General features: G+C 47.5%; 1 protein-coding gene across 1 annotated transcript in view; it reads right to left on the bottom strand.

Moving 5' to 3' along the window:
* LOC144158998 (histone-lysine N-methyltransferase SUV39H2-like) overlaps positions 1-19586 on the bottom strand; it is a 37748-nt gene that overhangs the window by 8350 nt on the left and 9812 nt on the right. Inside the window, exons 5-8 of the mRNA XM_077690223.1 lie at positions 18304-18451; positions 13130-13372; positions 3694-3927; positions 679-780 (exon numbers count right to left, since the gene is read on the bottom strand). Coding sequence (XP_077546349.1) covers positions 679-780; positions 3694-3927; positions 13130-13372; positions 18304-18451 — 727 coding nt within the window. The remainder of the gene's footprint in view (positions 1-678; positions 781-3693; positions 3928-13129; positions 13373-18303; positions 18452-19586) is intronic.

Raw genomic sequence — 19586 nt, 5'->3', positions numbered from 1 at the left:
TGCAATGATCACAGCTATGAGCTACGTTTCTGCCATCTTCCATGTCAATTCAAGCAACAACAGCAACAAAAAACTTTCTGTACAATACAGTTATGTATTGCAAAAAAAAATGTGCGACCATTACATCATTATATTCAGAGCATGTTTCACCTTTGAATCTGCTGGCTGAGAGTTGGCACTCATCCCGTGACACCTTTCAAACCCACTTTCCTTAGTTTGTTGCTTACTAATGAACATATTCCTCACTAGCCCGATTCGTGACTCTTCCTCACCAGCTTCCCTAATGCCTGTGCTACACAGCCGTTTCAAAAGCTTTCCGAAGGGTGTTGGACCAATTGTCTATCGAGTTCCTCATTGTAATTACATAGGGCGCAATTGTGGGCGGGAGCCCAACTGTCAATCGAAAGTTACCATATAGTGCGGGCATAAGTCCCCTTTGCATAAGTGGTAAATTCGCAACGCCAAAAGCACTTACGATAAAAACTTAAACAGTAAAATGAAATAAGAATAAAATAACACAGCTTGAGCTGCAGAAAGTTTACGATAGCAGCAACTTTTAAGACTCGTATCCTGGTGAGACAGAGTGCCGATATGCAAAACTGCGGCCTATACTAGCTACGGCCTATTGTAGGTGCGGCCTATTGTAGCCTATCTACTATGTGTGTGGTGAGAACTCACCTGACCGAGGTACTCCATCACAAACGCCCCTTTGCTAATGCGCTGCTCTGTACGCACCCCCCAGCCACGCCCGTTCGTCGTCCTGAAGATTGTCAGGGGGATCTGTCATATAAAGAAGGAAAAAAAAAATACAGGAAAAAGATCAGATGGACTGCAGATCGTCACATTATAAACTGGCAGAAATCCAAGGTGGCAACAAATGGTTTTTTTAAAGACATTGGTCTTTCTTGTGCTACTTGAATGCAGAAATTTCGATCGGTCTGTATGTCTGTCTGTCCGTGACTTGATTCAGCCACCCGGCCAAAGTGAAACGAAAGCTGCGCAATAGTCTTATATACTCGCAGCCAAATCTACCCGTCTAAGTCCAGTTTTAATGTTCATATACTTATCAACATTGTGAAACAAGAACAAGACATTATGGCAGCAAATCAATACATACAATACAAAAAATACAATACAAATCAATACATAAGTGATATTTGCAGTGTTCCTTTATTAAAAATTCATGGATGCTTAGTTTTTGCGATATCAAATGAAACACTACCTCAACTGCAGAAAATCATCGCCTGCTGCTGCCCACGCTACTATAGCTTCTGGCAGAATTTTTGAGAAATGAGATGGCAACAGTTATGAAATGTTCCACTAGATAGGTTCCACGTTCCGCTTGGAATGCTCGTGCAGTAAGGCAACATGGTTCTATAAACGCTGTAGTAGGGTGCCTCGATTCATGCGCGTCTTTGCCGTACGGCAGCGCTGGCATCGAGGCACCCGGCTTGGAGCTGTAATGCAGTAAACTTAAACTGACTTGAGCAGGACTTTAGCATGTTATCTTGGGAGGAACGAGACGGGAGAGGAACGGCATGAGAGGTGAGCGGGAAAGAGAAGGGAGGCATCTACTTGGCAGGGGTGCCGGTCGACTATCGTCTTTCACCGACATTTGCTATGAAAGGAGCAGATACGTGGCTTTTTTTTTTTCATGGAGGAGTGTTCACTTTTTTTTTTTTGCATCGTCTCCTTCATGCATCGTCACTTGGAGGTCAAGTGAGTCGTACTACAAGGTACGACAACAACAGAGAGAGAACTTATGAGAGGGAGTGCACTAACCACAACCAGCTACACCTCAAGTATCATGTAGGCTGGCTTTGTACATTACTCACCATAAACATGCTCCCTAAAGGCAGGAGCATAGGCTATCAAAAACGTAGTTAATTACTCCTTCCGCTGTCACTGACATACTGGTTTTCGCATTTCCCTTCCGCAGTGTCACTGGCATACCGGTACATTCTCCATTGTGCGTTCAAAAATTCGCGCCGCAGAGCAAAGCTGGCGCACCTCGACTGTTCGCACCATCTGGCGAATCTTTCTAGTCGCTCACATCTTCACTCACAAGCTCTCATACAATGGTACATTGGAGAGTATGGAGCGACCGCGCCCACCCTTCGTTGCTGGAGGGCATGGTCGCTCCACGCGCTGTACTGTCAGGATGAGTGACCATGCGGCACGCGTGCGATTACGGGTGTAAGGGTTGTTGTGCCATCCGCAACGGGCTTCTAGGTTGTTTTTTTTTAATTCTGGTTCCACGTCCGTTATGGTGCACCAGGTTAGCCCAGCGCGCCGTTGCCTCTACAATAGACCAAAACATGACTCAATCGCGGCTTTCACTTGCCCGCCGTGCCCTCACTTGTTGCTGTCAGCAGCAAACGAGGTTGTTGTATCAATGTTGTATCCCCTTTTTATCTCCATCTTCCACCATGACTTCGCAACGCGTCATTTCTGTGCGTTGTGCGGGCTGCTGAAAGTGCTTCCTCCACGCGCGCGGCTACTTTCGGATGGCTGACCACGTATGGCCTTCAACTGCGGACAGGAGCGATGGTTCTTCCGCTTGCGATCTGAATATGAGCCGAGCTCAGATTCGTATTGTGAGAGTTTCTCATCCAAGGAAGGGGTGCAAGATCCTCAGCGTCAGATTCTGAAGTTGAAATGGCGGGGTCATCGCCCCGGAAGCGTGCATGGCAAACTGAAAATATCTAGAAGAAAGGCAATTTCTCACCCACGCTCTTTTTTTTCAAAGCGTTACATTCCAGACAGAATCATAGTCAAATAAACCACTACGCTCCTTTCCTCGTATTCTGGAAACCAAACCAACACTCGGGGTGCATCACGGCCAGAAACGGCCAACAGTGAATGGGTCAAAAAGAAAAATAATCTCATAACCTGCACATCTGTACTATGGCTTGAAGTTTACGAACGTTGGGGGTCAATTCCTCTTCTGGCTGGATAGGCAGGAGCAAAAGATGCAATGACAGCCAACACGAGTAGTGGATTCCCATAAATGCAGATGTACAAACGCGTAACCACAGCAAGCGCCTTTCACACGTCAACCCTGTTTTTGCAGTACCACGGAAGAGTATTTGCCTACCTCTAAACCTCAGAGCGCAATGGAGCGGAAAATGATAGGTGTAACATTAAGGGACAAGAAGAGAGCGGAGTGGGTCAGGGAACAAATGCGTGTTCAGGACATATTAGTAGAAATTGAGAAGAAATGGGCGTGGGCAGGGCATGTAATGCGAAGGCAAGATAACTGTTAGTCATTAAGGGTAACAGAGTGGATCCCTAGAGAAGGCAAGCGTTGCAGGGGGTGGCAGAAAGTCAGATGGGCAGATGAGATCAAGAAGTTTGCGGGGATAAATTGGTCGCAGTTAGCACAGGACCGGGGTAATTGGAGATTAATGGGAGAGGCCTTTGCCCTGCAGTGGGCGTAGATAAGCTTGTGTGGGTGGTGATGACGATGATGATGAAACCAAACCCCGACCTACGACGACCACGACTGGTCATTACGAACCACCACCGTATTGATGATGATGATGTATCGAAGTTACTGTCACAGAACTCTTCGCCAATAACCGGCGATAACGATAGGTCATGTAGGCAAAGGTATCTATGTACTGCGCATGCACGTACACACAAATTCTTCATGCCCAACGACAAAAACCCCTCCAGACCACTCCGTAGTACCTTGCATCCCCTCTGCACGACGCGGTTGGGGCAGTCCTGGGAGCACTTGCAGAGCCGGTTGCACTCAAAGATGGGGCTGCCAAAGGGCACATTCAGGGTACCGTTCGGGGTGTACGCAAAGCGGACGTCGTTGAACGCCGGGCAGCAGCCTTTGCGGTCCAGGTAGCAGTTTTCACATTGGCAGCCCATCTTGGGGTCATCGGGGAACACCACGCCGGGTCCCGGCAAAAAGTCCTGCAATCACACAGAAATTTAACACTTCCGCGACCACACCTATTCCCATTGACAGTGTGTTATTGATCAATACAAATTCAAATTGTGGTGCCCTCTGAACGCTTCTGGACAGCTAACACCACTTCAAGGGTAAAAGAGGAAGTATTTCATCGGTTTCGCTTTCGAGTTTCTTTTCTCCGCCGCGGGGGGAATTTTTAAAGTTTCTTCGCAGTTGGGAGCACGTGGTTTCGGTTGCAACGTTGATGCTGCTTGCCAATGCTCCACAGAAACAGCGAATTTTGACGGATTCCAACGACTCTGATGACTTCACTGTTCAGTGATCAGATGACTTCAATTTGTCAGACTTTGGTACGCACGGTGAAAATACGTCAACCTGCCCCGGAACGTCAGCAGGTATACGCCAGCAAGTTTCGCTTTCTCCTCAAATCGTTCTGTTGCTGCCGTGCGTTCATGTAAACATATCCGGCCTGTTCTAAAGGTCACAGCTCTTATCTGCAGGGTGTCGACTTAATTCGGGTGGGACCACTTGGCGCAGGCTGTGCAGTGGAGCCAACCTTTGTTTCCCCGCGCTGAGAATGTGCTTCGCACGGTGGCGTGATAGGCACTAGTGCTTATATCTTTGTATATGTGTAAATAACTTCTGTACTTACAGAGCTCATACCTTCAGTATTACCATCTTTACTCACGTAATGATCACACTTTTTTTTTTCAAAAAAATTTGATGTAGATTTAGGGGTGCGTTCATTACACGAGGTAAATTTTTCGCAAAACATTTCTGAACACAGAAAATGCAAGCAAATTGTGGGCAAACATTTTAAAGATAGTTTTCATGAACATAAAATAATAAATAAAAACAATAAAAATTCCGCCCACCACCGCCAGCCACTTTGCAAAGTGACGCAAAACGCCATGGTTTCATGAATTACCGAATGCGCCGGTACGGCTTTGCTGTGAAGTGACAACAGTTAGACCATAAGTGGCTGCCACTGTTACAGTGTGGGACATCAAAAAAGATATAGCGGCCGACTCTGGAACATAAGAGTGTTTTTTTTTTGGCTTGCGGGTATATTATCTTCGTTTAGTAAAAGTTTCTTCCTCATCAATATTGAACGCATGCTTGGCGATATCGCTAATATCGGCGAGACTGCCGCAACAGCGTATCCGTGTCCTGTTTGAAAGGGAAGGAAACAGAGGTACGCACGGCCATCATCAGCTAGACTTTGCACACATACGACATATTGCTGTGGCTAGTTCGAGGTGCGTTCATTGCGCGGGAAATAAAAAAATGGAACTTGGACGACATACTGGAGGGGTGCGATCTTTACGCAAGTGAGATCATTATGCAAGTAAATACGGTATTCTATAAGGGCCTCGTATTCAAAGTGTATATTTTTTTGTGTGTGTACCCTGTGCAAAGTAGCACTGATCTTTTCATCATTTTTTTTCTTTTTGTTAATTTTTTGTTTTGATAATTTTTTGATAATACTATTTGTAATAAATCAGTTGCTTGAAATTAAAACTGCTGGAAAGCCCTATCCTTCCTCTATCATTTTATACCTTACACTTTAGCATCAGTCACTTTCTGTGGTAGGAAAAAAAACCCTAGTCATAAATAAGCCATCAGGACAAGAAAACGGCTTTGTTACAAGTGATGCTTCATTAAAAGAAGAGATGGTCTGCTCTCAATTGATTGATTTTGAGGCATAACACGCCGAAACTACGCCTGAGGAATGAGGCACGCCGTAACGGAGGGCTGCGCATTTATCCACACCCCCGGGGATTTTCAATATGCAACAAAATTTCGCTGCACGAACGTTTTCAGTTTTCACCTCTACCAGAAAACCTCGGCCAGGACCAAATTCATGCCCTCAGGGTCAGCAGCACAATGTCTCAGCCACTACGCCAACACGGCAGATACCAGCACACACAGGCAGCAGAAAAATGGGCTCAGTTGGGCGCAGGCCTCACTCTATTACATATCGTATCGCTGCATATTGTAGCTAGTGCTGTGCTATGCACACGTCAAGGGTTAAATAAACACCTGCTGCAACGAGGCCGCATACCGTATTTTCGCGCGTATAACCCGCACCCAAAATGCGAAAATTTCAGTGGCAAAGTAGGGGTGCGGATAATGCGCGGGGTTTTTCCTTTAGAGCAGATTCACGGCAAGGCGAGTCGTGCCGTGAAGCTCCTAGGCAGTAAGACTGAGTAACCCTTCCAAGGCAGCGATTGCACAAAACATACAGGGACAAGGAAGAAAAAACAAGGGCGAGTGCACTCTAACAACTGAATTTTATTAGTGAATTGTGACTTTCACCTTGCAGCCAGTGTATGCTACTTGCTAACCATACGCTTTTTCTTTCTACATAGTATGTGACGTGTTGCTTGAGCAGTAGCTTTGGTGCAGTTTTTCCTGTATAAAATGTGCGAGCAATACGCAAGGATTTTTTCTTTTCTTTTCCGGCGGGCTGAAAGTGGGGTGCAGGTTATATGTGCGAAAATACGGTACAGTAGGCATGTGGTGTCTTTTAAAACATGACCACCTTGAACCACCATGAGAGGTACAAGCGATTTTTCAGCTAGATACCCTGGCCACAGCGACCTTTATTCAACGTTGAGGTGTCACTGGCCAGTACACATAAATTCCGTTCCTTGGTCACCTGAAGGCCCTTCCCAGCTGCACAAACTGCACAACTAGTTAATCATAAATGTCAATAAAAGTGGTTACACTGTGTAACAGCTTGATTTGATGTATGGTAATGAAGTATTCGACAGGCGCAGTTGATTTTCATAAATATTAAACTGAAGTAATCAACCGTGATCTGTTTTTGAAATGACCATTCAATACATTACAGGCCCATGAAACCTACGAATTGTGTTCGGGTTTATAAAAGCAATCTGTTCAATTGATAGGAACCCCAGTATACTTGCCGAAAACAACATTATGTCAACAACGCGTTTTATGAGCCTGAAATCCCCCCCCCCCACCGAGTGCATTTTCTGTGCAGAGAACAAATATTTCATGACTTTTTGTCTAAGTGGTATAAGTCTTTTTACAGTTATGAGACGTGGTACGCCACACCACTGCATCGCAATTTTACAGCACTGGTTGGTATAGGAAAGATGATGGCTGCACCAATATCATCATCAAGGCGTGCCTTTAAAGGAGTACTGACACGAAATTTCTCGCTTTCAGTTTTTATGCTGTAAAGAATACCTATTGGCCCAGTAATTACGAAAATAGAACCGAAAGCCGTCAGCCGCCAACACAGAATTAATTATAGCACGTTTATTGCAACCAATTTCAAATGTGGTCGCCGCGCGGGAAAATGGCCGTTCGAAGGCCAGCCTGCAAGCGGGCCAGCCTTACGTCACGGTCTCACCCGTGACGTCAGGGACGTTTTTCTTTCCACTGTGTGTTCGCCGCATCGTCTGCTACGATTGCACATGGTCCGCACTCGCCCGCACAGTCGACATGCCTGAATCGTCAGACTCGGATGAGTCGCTGCCACCCGACAGACAGAACAACTTTATTTGGCCAGGCCAGTGGTGCCACTGATGAACGGTGATTTGGAGCAATTTTTGTATCAGCAAATTATTCATTTTGGAGCAATGTGGAGCACCTAAATGCCAGTTTTGGAGCACCTTGGAGCAACTAAACATCAACTGCTAGATGTGTCCAAAGCATCTCTCAACACTAAAGATTGACCAGTATCATCCAGTAATTGATGTGTAGGTCGTCATGGAATGCGCTTCAAGGTGCTTTTCCCACATGCGATCACAAATGGACGGCACAGCTCAAGAATAATGGTCTTCTTGTTCCTGCTAGGGGAAGTCTTTTTCAGGGAATCACTGAAAACGCTTCATAGTTGGCAGGCTCGAACATGCATTAAAAATAGCTTTCACAGTCAGCTCTCCCAATAGCCCAAGAATAGCGAAATAGCCAATAAAGAAAAGTTTACAATCACAAGAAAAAGTAGCCATATTTGGCTCTTTATAGCCCGACCTGTCATTCCTGGGGCAATGGGATTTTTTTTCCCACTTATTTCGAAACAGTCGCTAGAAGTCGCCAGAAGTTTGATGCAATTAAATCCCCGAGTATCCACGCAATAGCAAAAATGCAACAAAACATAATTTGCAAGGTATTTAGTTCCTTTCTGGTGTGGATAAAAGACAACATGCAACACGATAATGAATACTGAAATGCTTCGACAAACCTGCCTAGCAAAAAAACAACGCGCCTCTTTTTATTTCATTAATTGTTGAGGCCAGCCCTCGTGTTTTACTTTCATTTGATTAGATGCAGGCGCTTGCTATCAGTCCCCGTGCGCATTTCCAAGCTAGCTGGAAATGTGCACGAGAAATGCGCATGGAGCACTTTTGCATGCGATTCGTGCGCGTCGGCGTTGCGCGTGCGATTTTTTCACGCCCGCACGCGGCAGTTTCAACCACGCTCAGAAAATGACGCGCGTCGCGCGCGGCAGTGGGAGGAGCCTGGCGACTTGCGCCAATGGGGAGGCGCGTGCCTCGTGGCGGCGGTTTTGAAGCGCTCGAGACAGCCCGGTCACGGCCGGCTGGCTCCGTCGGCGGTTTTTAGGCTTACCACCCCGGCAGGTATTGCATGGACGTTTTCACTAGCGACGCGGATGATGTTTTATAGTACCGATTTCGCCCACACTATAAGCTCCTTTACCACACAAGCAACTTCGTGCGCGCCTTGAGCGGTGTTTTAGAGAGCGCTTAAAACACTTAAAAGTGGTCGCTCGAGCTCCCCACACCACTTCGCGGCCGAAGCCGCCGCCATGTTGCCACGCCACGCGCAGAGTGCGGGTGCTTACGCGGCGCGTTTTCGCAAGCAGAAAACGCTCCATGAGGTTCGTGCTTTAGAGAGACTGGCTGTTTTTCACGGTCCGCTTCACTTGCGGCGGTCCCCTCCGCGAGCCCAACAAGCGAAGCGAGAGCTTGCAGCCGACCGCGTCACGCATGCCGCGAAACGGCGCTCCCGCTGGCTCTCGGAGCGGAGAGGGCCGGCAATAAACGCCACCTAAAACTACCTATTGTTTATAGCAGGAATTATTGGAAACTACAACAAGAAGGAATGTTTTTAACCGCGGTACACCAGCGCTGAAATGACTTGCTAGACGAAAACACTGTATCGGTGGTACAGTGACAGCGCCAACCAAACTCACCGCGGAAAACACGATTACGGGTGCGAGGGAGTTCAAGTTATCAACCCGATTCAGTTATAGTACATGTCTAGAGACAACTGCGAAGTAGTGCTTGTAACAGGCTGCACGCGATTGGCGCGACACAAATTTTGGCGCACTTTTGGCGCACTTGCTTGCAAAATCGTGGTTTTTTATCAGGATGGCGCAGGATACCCCATTTGGCGCAAATTGGCGCATTTGGCGCAGGAGTGGCAGCACTGCCAGGCGATTAGGCCGGCGATGTCTTCGCCGTCGTCCGTTTTTTTAATATCACTGCGGCTCGAACCGGCGCAGACCGTGATAGCAACAGCTTGTTGCCACTCTTATAATCAATCTGATCGCGAAAAAGAAGCCCCACTTGCGAGAAAGTAGATGTTAGTGTGGTGAAAAATTGTGCTAAGGGTTGTTATCAGCGCTGAATTTAAAAGCGGCGTTCAGATATTTGCCGCGATGGTAAGCCTACGCTGACCGGCAGCGGAGGTTCGGCGCTCTGACCCAGCACTGCTGGCACCGCGGTGCGGCAAGCGGCCGAAAGATGCCGCCACCTGCGCGCTAGAATCAAAACAGGCCACGGCGGATGTCTTGATCACCGATCGCTGAAACGGGAATTATAGCCAAAATAAAGCTCTATATGCGAAAAAGGGGGCGATAGTGGATTGAAAAGTTGTGTAAGGGATGGCCATTCGCAACTGTACAGATACCGGCGATCAAATATTCGCCACGATACTAAGCCTAAAGTTCCCAACACCCAAGCTGAACCTTGCAACGCCGAGCCCGCTGGCTTGGGCGACAGTTCTTGCGGCCGCCGCCGCGCACGAACTCAGTCCACGTTTAGCGCTGCATGTCGTCGCGTGGAAAATAATGCATCTTGGCGTCGTCGTCGATTTGCTTGGAGAGGCTTCCACGAGCAGTACTTCGCATTCCGCGAGCTTGCCATAGCACAACTTAGGCGAGCTCGGCGACGCGCACCGCCGCGTCGACGCGGTGCCGGCACCGTGCAGTTTTCGGCACCAGTGCAAGGCAACACCATGCGCCGGCCATGAACTGAAGAGCAAAGACGTCGAACACGCAGTGTGCGCAAAGTTTACAAGCATTGCTCACACAGCTACGCCCACGTCTCCTGCCCAAACGAATACCACCGACAACAGCAGCGCAGGATATCGTTTCCGGTTCCGAAAACGACTATATGACGTCACCCTGAACCGGCCAGACACACAGGCCGATGTTTCGTCACGCCGAAAGCGATTTCACTAGTGCTGCCGATTTGTGAAAGCTCGCGGCTTGGACAATCAAAATCGATTTTAGATGTGATTCCGGCCTCGGATCGCTGCAAAAATTTCTGCGAGGCATCTGTACAAACTACTGAAGCCAATTATATCATTTTTTAGGTGTCAAAATTTGGTGTCAGTACTCCTTTAAAGGATGCTCCACAACAAGCATACTTGTACTGTTGTTACGAAAGCAAAACAGTTTTTAGCGAAAATTATTGCAGCACTGACTCAATATCATAACGATAATTTGTGACAATTGCAGCGATAATTCATGGCAACATCAAAGGACACACAAGCTAAAAGGCCAGCAAACGCTGAATTATCAGATTATGTTCCCATAATCTGCCAATTTTTTCGATAACTTACACACTACATACCATCTTACATTAAGCATTGTCGTGTTTCATAACCAAAGAGCGCGACGACATCACAGCTGTAACTTAGGTCTGTCAATGACCATATCAAATTTTAGGTCATACAGTACAAATACTTGGTCAAATAAACGGAAGATCTTTACCAGTTCAGGCTAATGATATGCTTTTAATTGCAGCAGGAATGATACGTCTGACCAAAACAACTCAATATAACTGAGGGCACCACTTAGCCCCACGGTGAAAAAATAAAAATACTTGTAATACATAAAATACATTAATAAATATACATTAATTAATACATTTAAAAAATACATTTAATAACGTACAAAAAAAGCTCACTAACAGCCTGTAATGTGGCACCTCACAAAGTATTCAAGATAGGACAAATATTTCGCAAGTGGATTATGGACTTTCACTTGTAGATTAAAAATCAGAATAGTGCATAGAATTAGTCTTGTATACCATTTTGTTTAATTTGGAGACCACAGTCTCTCAACAATAAACAATGGCTTATGTTCAGGGGAGTCCAAAAACTGTTAAGAAATGTAAAATCACCAAAATTAGTTCCCGTAAAACTGCGCTTCAATGCAGTATTATGTCAGAGTTACTAAATATACACCAGTTACGAAACCTCCCGTAGGCCCCAGGTATCGAAAACCGGCCTGAAATTGGCCCCCTGCACTGGGGGAAAACAGGGGCAAGTTGACTAGCCTGCCATCTGTCGACAGAAAGCTGAAGTTGCACTCGAGCGCTTGAGGCTGCTGCGCAAGTTATTAAAAAAAAACGCGAAAATACTGTAATGTTTTCATATTCGAAAAACAAGTTTCATTTTATTAAGTTGTGTTACTAAGCAAATGTTTAGCAAAGTTTACTTCTTGGGGGGGGGGGGGGGGGGGCTCGCATGGCCTGAATTCTGAACTGGAGTTTCAGAATTCAGGCCATGCTGGGTTGTTCGTTTTCGGGTAAAGCCCGATTTCACCCAAACTTAACACCCTGGACATGTTTTAGGAGAATCGGGTTGAACCTGATTGCTCCCCGAACGTACCCTGCGAGTGGCACAATCTAGGGCTGACGGTCCGCCATTTTCAACCAGTACCGTATTTTCGCGCGTATAATCTGCACCCCCACCTTCAGCCCGCCGGAAAAGAAAAAAAAAAAAATCCTCGCGTGTTGCTTGCAAATTTGATACAGGAAAGGCTGCACCAAAGCTACTGCTCAAGCAACACACCACATACTGTGTAGACAGAAAAGGCGTATATTTAGCAAATAGAATACACTGACTGCAAGGCGAAAGTCACAATTCACTCAGTGTCACTGCTCTCGCTAGAGCTATCTCTTGAGCCGCAGTTCTCACTGTTGTACACAAGGTCATCTTCACGGCACAACGCACGTTGTGGTGAAGCTGCACTAAAGGAAAAACCCTGTGTTATCCGCACCCCTATTTTGCCACTAAAACTTTAGCATTTTTTGGTGCGGGTTATACACATGAAAATACGGTACGTGCAGGAAGCAAGCCTTACAAACACAGCTTTTGAACTCTATTCTACCGCTCGCTACCCCAGGCTGGCGAATATTGCACTGACACCGTTGTGCCCTGCTAATAGAAGCTGTGACGTCGAGAGAACTTGCTCCCGGCTCAGATACGTGCAGCGATCGGGCAAGGTCTCGAATGGAGACTGGCATGTTGCCCACAGAGGTGAAATTGTATGTAAACAAGGATGCGTAAAAAATTGATGTCCAGCTTTCTGCGAGTAAAATTTTTAGCTTCTTAGAAGTTATCCATGCTCCTTACCGTCACCTTTACTGACCGAGTTCCAAACAAACGTCAAATTTCTGACAGTATTTGCTAGAAAACATGGATGTCACCCCCAATCACCAGATTGAAACAAACACCAATTTTAATGCGTTAGAGTTAAGGAGGTCGTGACACCGACCGTATTTATTCAATTATCAGGCGAGGATGTAGTTTGGAAAGAAAAAAATTGCCATTACATATTTATAGATTTATATTTATATATTCGAATATAAGAATATAAGGCTTCGAATATAAGGCGGGGTATGACTTTGAGACTACGAATTATGGAAAATAACCTCGCCTTATATTCAAATAAATACAGTACTTATAAAATAGACTGTGGGTATTACTTAGTACATCTGCAGACTAAACCCAAAAACACCCAAATTTCGAAACGGTTTTACAATAAAACCAGATCTACCCCGGATTATGTTTGAAAAACAGCGTCCAATTTTTACCCCCCAATTTTTAAAAGACAATATAAAACAACCCGAAATCGAACAACCCTGGGTATATTTGAAGAGCTCGTATCACGCCACCATTCTTCCCACCTACCCTAATGTAGACGAAGCCGACGGGTGGCGGCTCCGCGTCGACGTAGTTCTCGACCCTCAGGAGAGGCTTGCTGGAGTCGGATTTGTACGTGCCCGAAGCCACCTGTATGTAGCCCTCCCACAACCGAATGGCCTTCGAAAGTGCCTGTCGCTCCTCCACTCGGTCGACGAAGGCCACCCACGATCCGAAGACCTTCGTTATCCGCGCCATCTGTGCCGCCCGATTGGCCGAGAGTCGGAGCACCTGCGAGAAAGAGCACATGGCGGGGGGCAAATTTCATGCTTTGCTTTGCCTGCATGCCTCCACAACCCTGCTTACAGAAATTTCTATCCCTGTATGCATATATCCATCACTATTATTAATTTGTTGCAACCGTACAGCCAGCTTTACCGCCTACCAGCATATTACTGGCTATCGCTACACTATTACCGCTTGCCTGGTATCCTGCAAACGGGTTCATCAGTAGTGGCTGAATTTCCCACCAGGTGTACTAAGCCAGGGGCTGATTCTGTGCTAAAGACTCGATACAATAAAAAAAATTAAAGCCGTTCCACTCAATGTGAAAAAGCTGTCGGAAGTGCAGAGCAGCGATTCGCCATAATGGGCTGTAGCGGTGTTATCTGCTTACTGCTACCACCCCATGCGATTCAAATTTCCCGCCTTCGCAGTGCTCGCGCGCCTCTGGCCTGAAACTGCGCCAGCGGAAGTTCTGTTCTCTTTGTGCTTGCTTTTCCTCCCGCACGTGCCGGTGTTGCACTGTCACTTTTTTTCGCTTACTATCGTAGAAAACCAATCCAACTAGCGTTCCGAACTAAATGAACGTGGGCGCTGCCGGTTAGTTACGTATATTTTGCCTCAAATGTACCTGGAGTTTTCTTGGCACTAAACAACGAGGTGATAAATGACAAGCGCCAGCGCTTCACGAGTTTCGAATGCTTATGTAAACTGCTTGGCTTTCGAAGCCTCTGGGTTATGCTGCGCCGACAGCCACTACGACGGAATGCCGTGTGACTGTACTGGGGTCCAGCGAGCGAGCTACAACAACAAAGCAAGCCCCTAAAGTACTCTGCACTTAATATATGGATGGCGATAATGATTGTGGGGTTTAAAGTGCCAAAGCTACACCTGATGTCTGAGGCGTGCCGCAGTGGGGGTGCTCCGGATTTGTTTTGACCATCTGGGGATCTTTAATGCCTGCCTAAATCTAGACACACCGACGTTTTTGCTTTTTGCCGCCATCAGAGAAGCAACCACCGTGGCCAGGATCAAACCCACAACCTTGGGCTAAACAGCACAACGCCATAACCACTGAGCCACCGCGGCAGGTTAAAATGCATGGATGGCGAAGGGTACGGCACCCTCCCCAATGAACGTCCAGGTCTTCCAAAATGCATCAACCCAACAAATCTTGTCTGCCTTTCTATTCCTAAACTTTAGTCTTAGGCCTGAATCGCCTCAGGCACTTGTTATACTGGATGCGCCGAAACAGATTACCCTTTACGATTTTATCTGGGCACTAGCATTAGATGCAGAGTGCTGCCCATCTTGGACTGGTTGTATAAACCAGAACGTAAGTTGAATGAATTTCTTATTTTTTTCAGGTGTGTAAGGAAGTGGCCTCGTCTTAAAGGGGTCCTGAAATGCCTTCCGCCGATGCATGGATGTACATGTAACCAAATAAAGCAATGTATTAGCAATCTCCTCCTGCAAGAATTTTGTTAAAGCGATGAGTATTAGCTGAGAAATCGTAAATCAAAAACCGCGAATTATCGTCGCGCCGTATTTCCTCCTCCTTTCAACTGTTTCTTCGCTGTTGGCCTCCCCTCCCATGATGCTCCGCTCCTCAGCGGTGACGTACTTCCGCTATTGCGCTCCCACAGACTGCCGTCTGCTACGGGCCAGCTCTTTCGGCTTTTTCATCTCTGTAGACACCATGGACACAGGCTGGAAAAGCGAACGAATGACCTGGCCGCATGTGTGCGGCCTGGCCTTGCCCTTTCGCGGTGTACGTAGCTGCAGGGCTGCACTTGGTATCGGCGGCGAACTCGCAGCCGCGTGGGGAGAATCGTGCGCTCGTTCCCTTTGGTGCACCGCGCACTGTTTATCCAAAAAGCGCGGTCTCAGATGTGGCCCCGCTGGTGCCGGGTGTTATTTTGCGGTGGTTGTATATCCTACTACCGGCGGCATGTGAAAAAAGACATTTTCAACCGACACAGAACCCGTGCACAAAACGCGCCAAATCGGATCGCTTTATCAGCGGCGATGAACGTGAAGGCGAAGAGCAAACCAACGCTGCACTCGATCAGCGAGAACCCGTGTTCTGACAAGCTGCACCCATGTGTTCCATTCAACACTGACGGGAAAGCGTTTGTTTGCACTTGTTTGGATAGTCGTAAAATGTCCAAACACTCCGGCACTCCGCTAGCAGATCAGCCGGCGAGACATTTCGGAAAACATTTGACAGATGGCGCCGTATGCATTAGTGTGTCGCTACGCAAAACTGATGAGACGCTCTACTAAAACTCCCATCGCGGTGTCACGTAGCGGGGCGCAAAAATTTAGCGTTTAGCGTATGAAAAGGCCACAAACGCTGTACTAAAACTATATTAGCAGCAAAATAGCGTGCGTATGTGAAACCGCTTGCGTTTACAAAGCTGCACGCCGAGCGCGTACGTTTCAAACCTAGTGACATCGTTTAAATACACTGGCAAGCACAGTGTAACGTAGTCAGATATCAACCGTATGCTCAGGCGACAAGCAAGAGCTTGTTTTACGTGGGGCGGAGATTGCGCATAAAGGCCCGTTCGCACTTGCGACGAAAACGAGTGAGAGCGGCAGGAATTCCGTCGCTTTGTCGCGCGACGATCGTTTTTGTCGAATGGTCGGGACAAATTTTGGTTGCGCGACAGAATTCCCGTCGCTTTCGCTCGCTTTCGTCGCAAGCGGGAATGGAAAGTTCTGCCGCTGCCGTCTGCTACGCAGCTCGGAGGTAACCGCGCGATCTGCTCGGGCCGGATGAACGCGCACACTCCCGCACGGCAGCGCCCCAAGCGGCAGACGGCCGCGTACATCGCTCCCGGCGCCCGCCTGGAGCTCGCCCTCGGCACACTAGTCAGTATATTTCAGGCACTATAATGGAGGAAACATTTTTTGCTTCCGATGAACCTAGTTCTTTGCCCCTGTGTTTTTAAATACGTGAAGTGGTTAACACGTCGTCCTCACGCAGCTCTGTATCGTCGTAGCATCGCTGATTGTCCGAACGAAGCTTGCAGCTAAGCCAATGCAGCGACCGAAGCTGTGTGTGTGTGTGTGTGTGAATCGCCTCCTGTGTGTTGTGGACGCGTTCGTTTCGCGATGAAATGCGACATTGTACTTCTGCGGGTGGATAGTGCTTCCCATGGTCTGGATTATCTTTCTCGAACGACGTACCACTCAACCTCGCATGGGGTATGTGCAGTGTGCCTGGCTAAAAGCCTTCTCGCTTGCGCGCCAGAGTTGTGACTTGCTGCTCGTCCCCGCAAACCGGGTGTGAGGTGAGTGCCGTATTTACGACGGGCAGGAGGAGGCAACTCATCGTCTGTCAATCGCGGTTCAGACTTGCAACGCATGTTGTGACGTTGCGTTCGTTCGAAACGCATCTCTGGATTGTTTTGAAGTTGAATAAAATGTACGCGTCAAACCCGGGCATTCGGCTCAGGGCGTTCTCTGCGATTGCACCAAAGAAGTGCCACGGGACTTTCTTTATGGTACGTACTCACGTAAGATAAAATCCACGTCGTGTTATGGCCCTGTTGCATTCAATACAAACGGTTAAGCGTTTGTTTACACTTGTTTCGTTTGTCGTAAAATGTCCAAGCACTCCGGCACTCCGCTGGCAGATAAGCCGGCGAGCCGACGCTGAGCAGACGACTCATCTCTTTGCCGGAAGTGCGTGAAAAAGCCGCCCAATAGCAGGATGTCTAGCTCATGACGAACATCTGGGAATCGATGATGTAGACATGTGAAGATGGCGGTGTCCAAAAACACGAAGGAAAGGGTGAGAAAAAAGCGACAAACTTTGCAACAAAAGTGGGAGCTTTCCGCTGCGCGTAAAAGAGTAATACTTGGCACAGGTGACGTTGGCGACCCAATCTAGCGATTGCGCTAGTTCGTTTAGTGTGCTCAAAATGCCTTTCAGGGCCCCTTTAAGGGTCATTGGCGGAGTGCAAGTTCTGCCCTGGAAACCATGAGAGCGCTGGCGTCTTGCTGCAGCCACTGCCAATAACTGAGCAACAGAGCTATCTTCCGTACAATGATTCCTGCACCCTTGTGGTCTGTTCAATGCAGAATTCTGCCACAATTCTTTCCCTCCACTAGGGTCCATCCCGAAAAATAAGTGGAGGAGAAGGATGGAAGAGGAGGGATTGCACGTAATTGATAAGGAGGAGGAGGATGCGAGAAGGACAATAACAGTGTCCATATCCTTTTCACTTTTTTTCGGGGCGAAGCCCCTTAGGGGCCCGGGCTGTTGGCATCGGTCATCGTAATCATCGTCTCATGTAGTCACGGTAATAAAACCAGGGGTGGAAGCAGGGTCTATCTTTTTGGAACAGGCATGGGAGCAGCAAAAGTCTTATTTTGAAGCAGCTTTGGAGCAGCAAAAATCCCATTTTGGAGCAGGTTTGGAGCAATTTAGGGGCTATTTCAGAGCACTTTTGGAGCACACTGACGGCCTTAAATAATGCGGCTGAGCGAACACCGGGAAACTCGCTTACACCTCGTGCTAGAACGTAACACGTACTAAAAAAAACACCAGGATACTTGTTTACACCTTGCGCTAGAAAGCTACGTGCTTCAAAGACAGGCGATATTTAAGGCAAAGCTGTATGCTTCTACCCCCAACTGTTTCGTCTCCGTGGGCAAAAACGGCAAGGCGCCAAGAATACACTTATATACTGCATGCTTTACCCCTCCTCAGGTTTCATGTTAGGGGAGATGGCCCGGGATTTTTCCCCAAGCTCTCCCCCAACAATCTACACCACCAGAGTGTCCCCGAGCTGCTTCGGAACAGAATGCTGCCTCGTTTACCTCCACTCCAGCAGAAAAAGCAGCCCCCGAAACACTGCTCGGAACAAGCTACGCTGACCGCTTCCCAGAAAGCCTTATTCGCAAATAAGAGAAGCTCAGCGGGGCACCTCTTTCCGCATGTCGATGATCTCGTGCTTTTTGACAAAGCCGTTCTCCGGCACTGTGAAGCCAGACAGCTTGGCGAGCGTAGCAACGTCGGGATCGTCGAGGTTGCTGATGGTCTGGATGGCTTTCTGCACCAAGATGAGCCGGTAGCTACGTTTGGAGAAGACGATACGGAGGGGGAATGGGGGGGAAGAGAAAGTGAGGCGGAGGAAAGTGCGATGAACAGGGCACAGGCGATGAGAAGGCAAAAAGCAATAATAGTAAGCCTAGTGTCACTAGATAAGGTTACAGAGTATCAGCACTCTTTTCTCGGATTCTTCCGTGCTGCCGCCGTAATCACTGGTCAGATTGCATCACGTGACATTTCTTTACACTGCGACGGTTCACGGACACCGCCATTTTGTTTCTCATGCGTTTTCTGTCGGTCAACTGTGGCATTCTCGGCTTGTCGACCCTGCTCTGCGGCTGCGCGCAACTGGCGTCGTTCCGAACATGAATCAACACTTTGCGACATTTCAGCTGCAGAAGTGCGTCCGAAGATGCCGTGTTGCTGCGTCTTTGGCAAGGTTGTTAACAAATGACCTAGTCGAAGTGAGCGGCGAGGCCGCAGAAGTGGCAGTCTGGCAACCCTGATAAACACCAAAATGGCCGCCGTTGCTCACTTGCGTGCCTTAGTGACGGTACTCTGTAGCTTATCTAGTGACACTAAGTAAGCCGTTATATGAGCACCTGTAAGACATGAGCACTTCTAGGGTGTTTTGGAGTTGTGAGCATCTCGCGTGCACAGGCATTTTTTAGGGCTAAATGAGCGCTGAAAAGCAGTGCTAAAATTATCGGCCTGGCGTACAATGCTAGAATAGTGGCACTCGGGATGAACAGTACCGTGTTTTCCGGTCTGTAAGTCGCACCCCCCTCAAAACGGCAGTTTTTCCGAAAAAAATAAAATAAAAAACATATAGAAGTCACACCGGTGTATAAGTGTGTACAAAACGCAAATGTTAATCAGCTAAACCCGTAGAGGATTAGTTCATTAGAAAGTTCAGCGAAAGTACATGGTTGCGGCGGCTGTCGCCTTTGAATGCATTTCCCGGTTAACAGTACTAGATATGTGCATATACCATCCAAAGTCTAAACAGAACTTCTCAAAAATGGTTTATTGATACACACAGATGGCATGTACTTACAGACGGCGTTTAGGCAAAACCATAGAAGCCTTCTTCCTCCTAATTGCTAACAGATAATTCATTCATTTAGACCATAGAGCTGCGTCTCTTAACGTGCGCTG

Source organism: Haemaphysalis longicornis, unplaced genomic scaffold (assembly GCF_048455015.1).
Source record: "Haemaphysalis longicornis isolate Haplotype H1 unplaced genomic scaffold, Haemaphysalis longicornis Haplotype H1 scaffold_10, whole genome shotgun sequence".
Classification (NCBI taxonomy): Eukaryota; Metazoa; Arthropoda; class Arachnida; order Ixodida; family Ixodidae; genus Haemaphysalis; species Haemaphysalis longicornis.
This window is presented reverse-complemented; position numbering and strand designations above follow the sequence as displayed.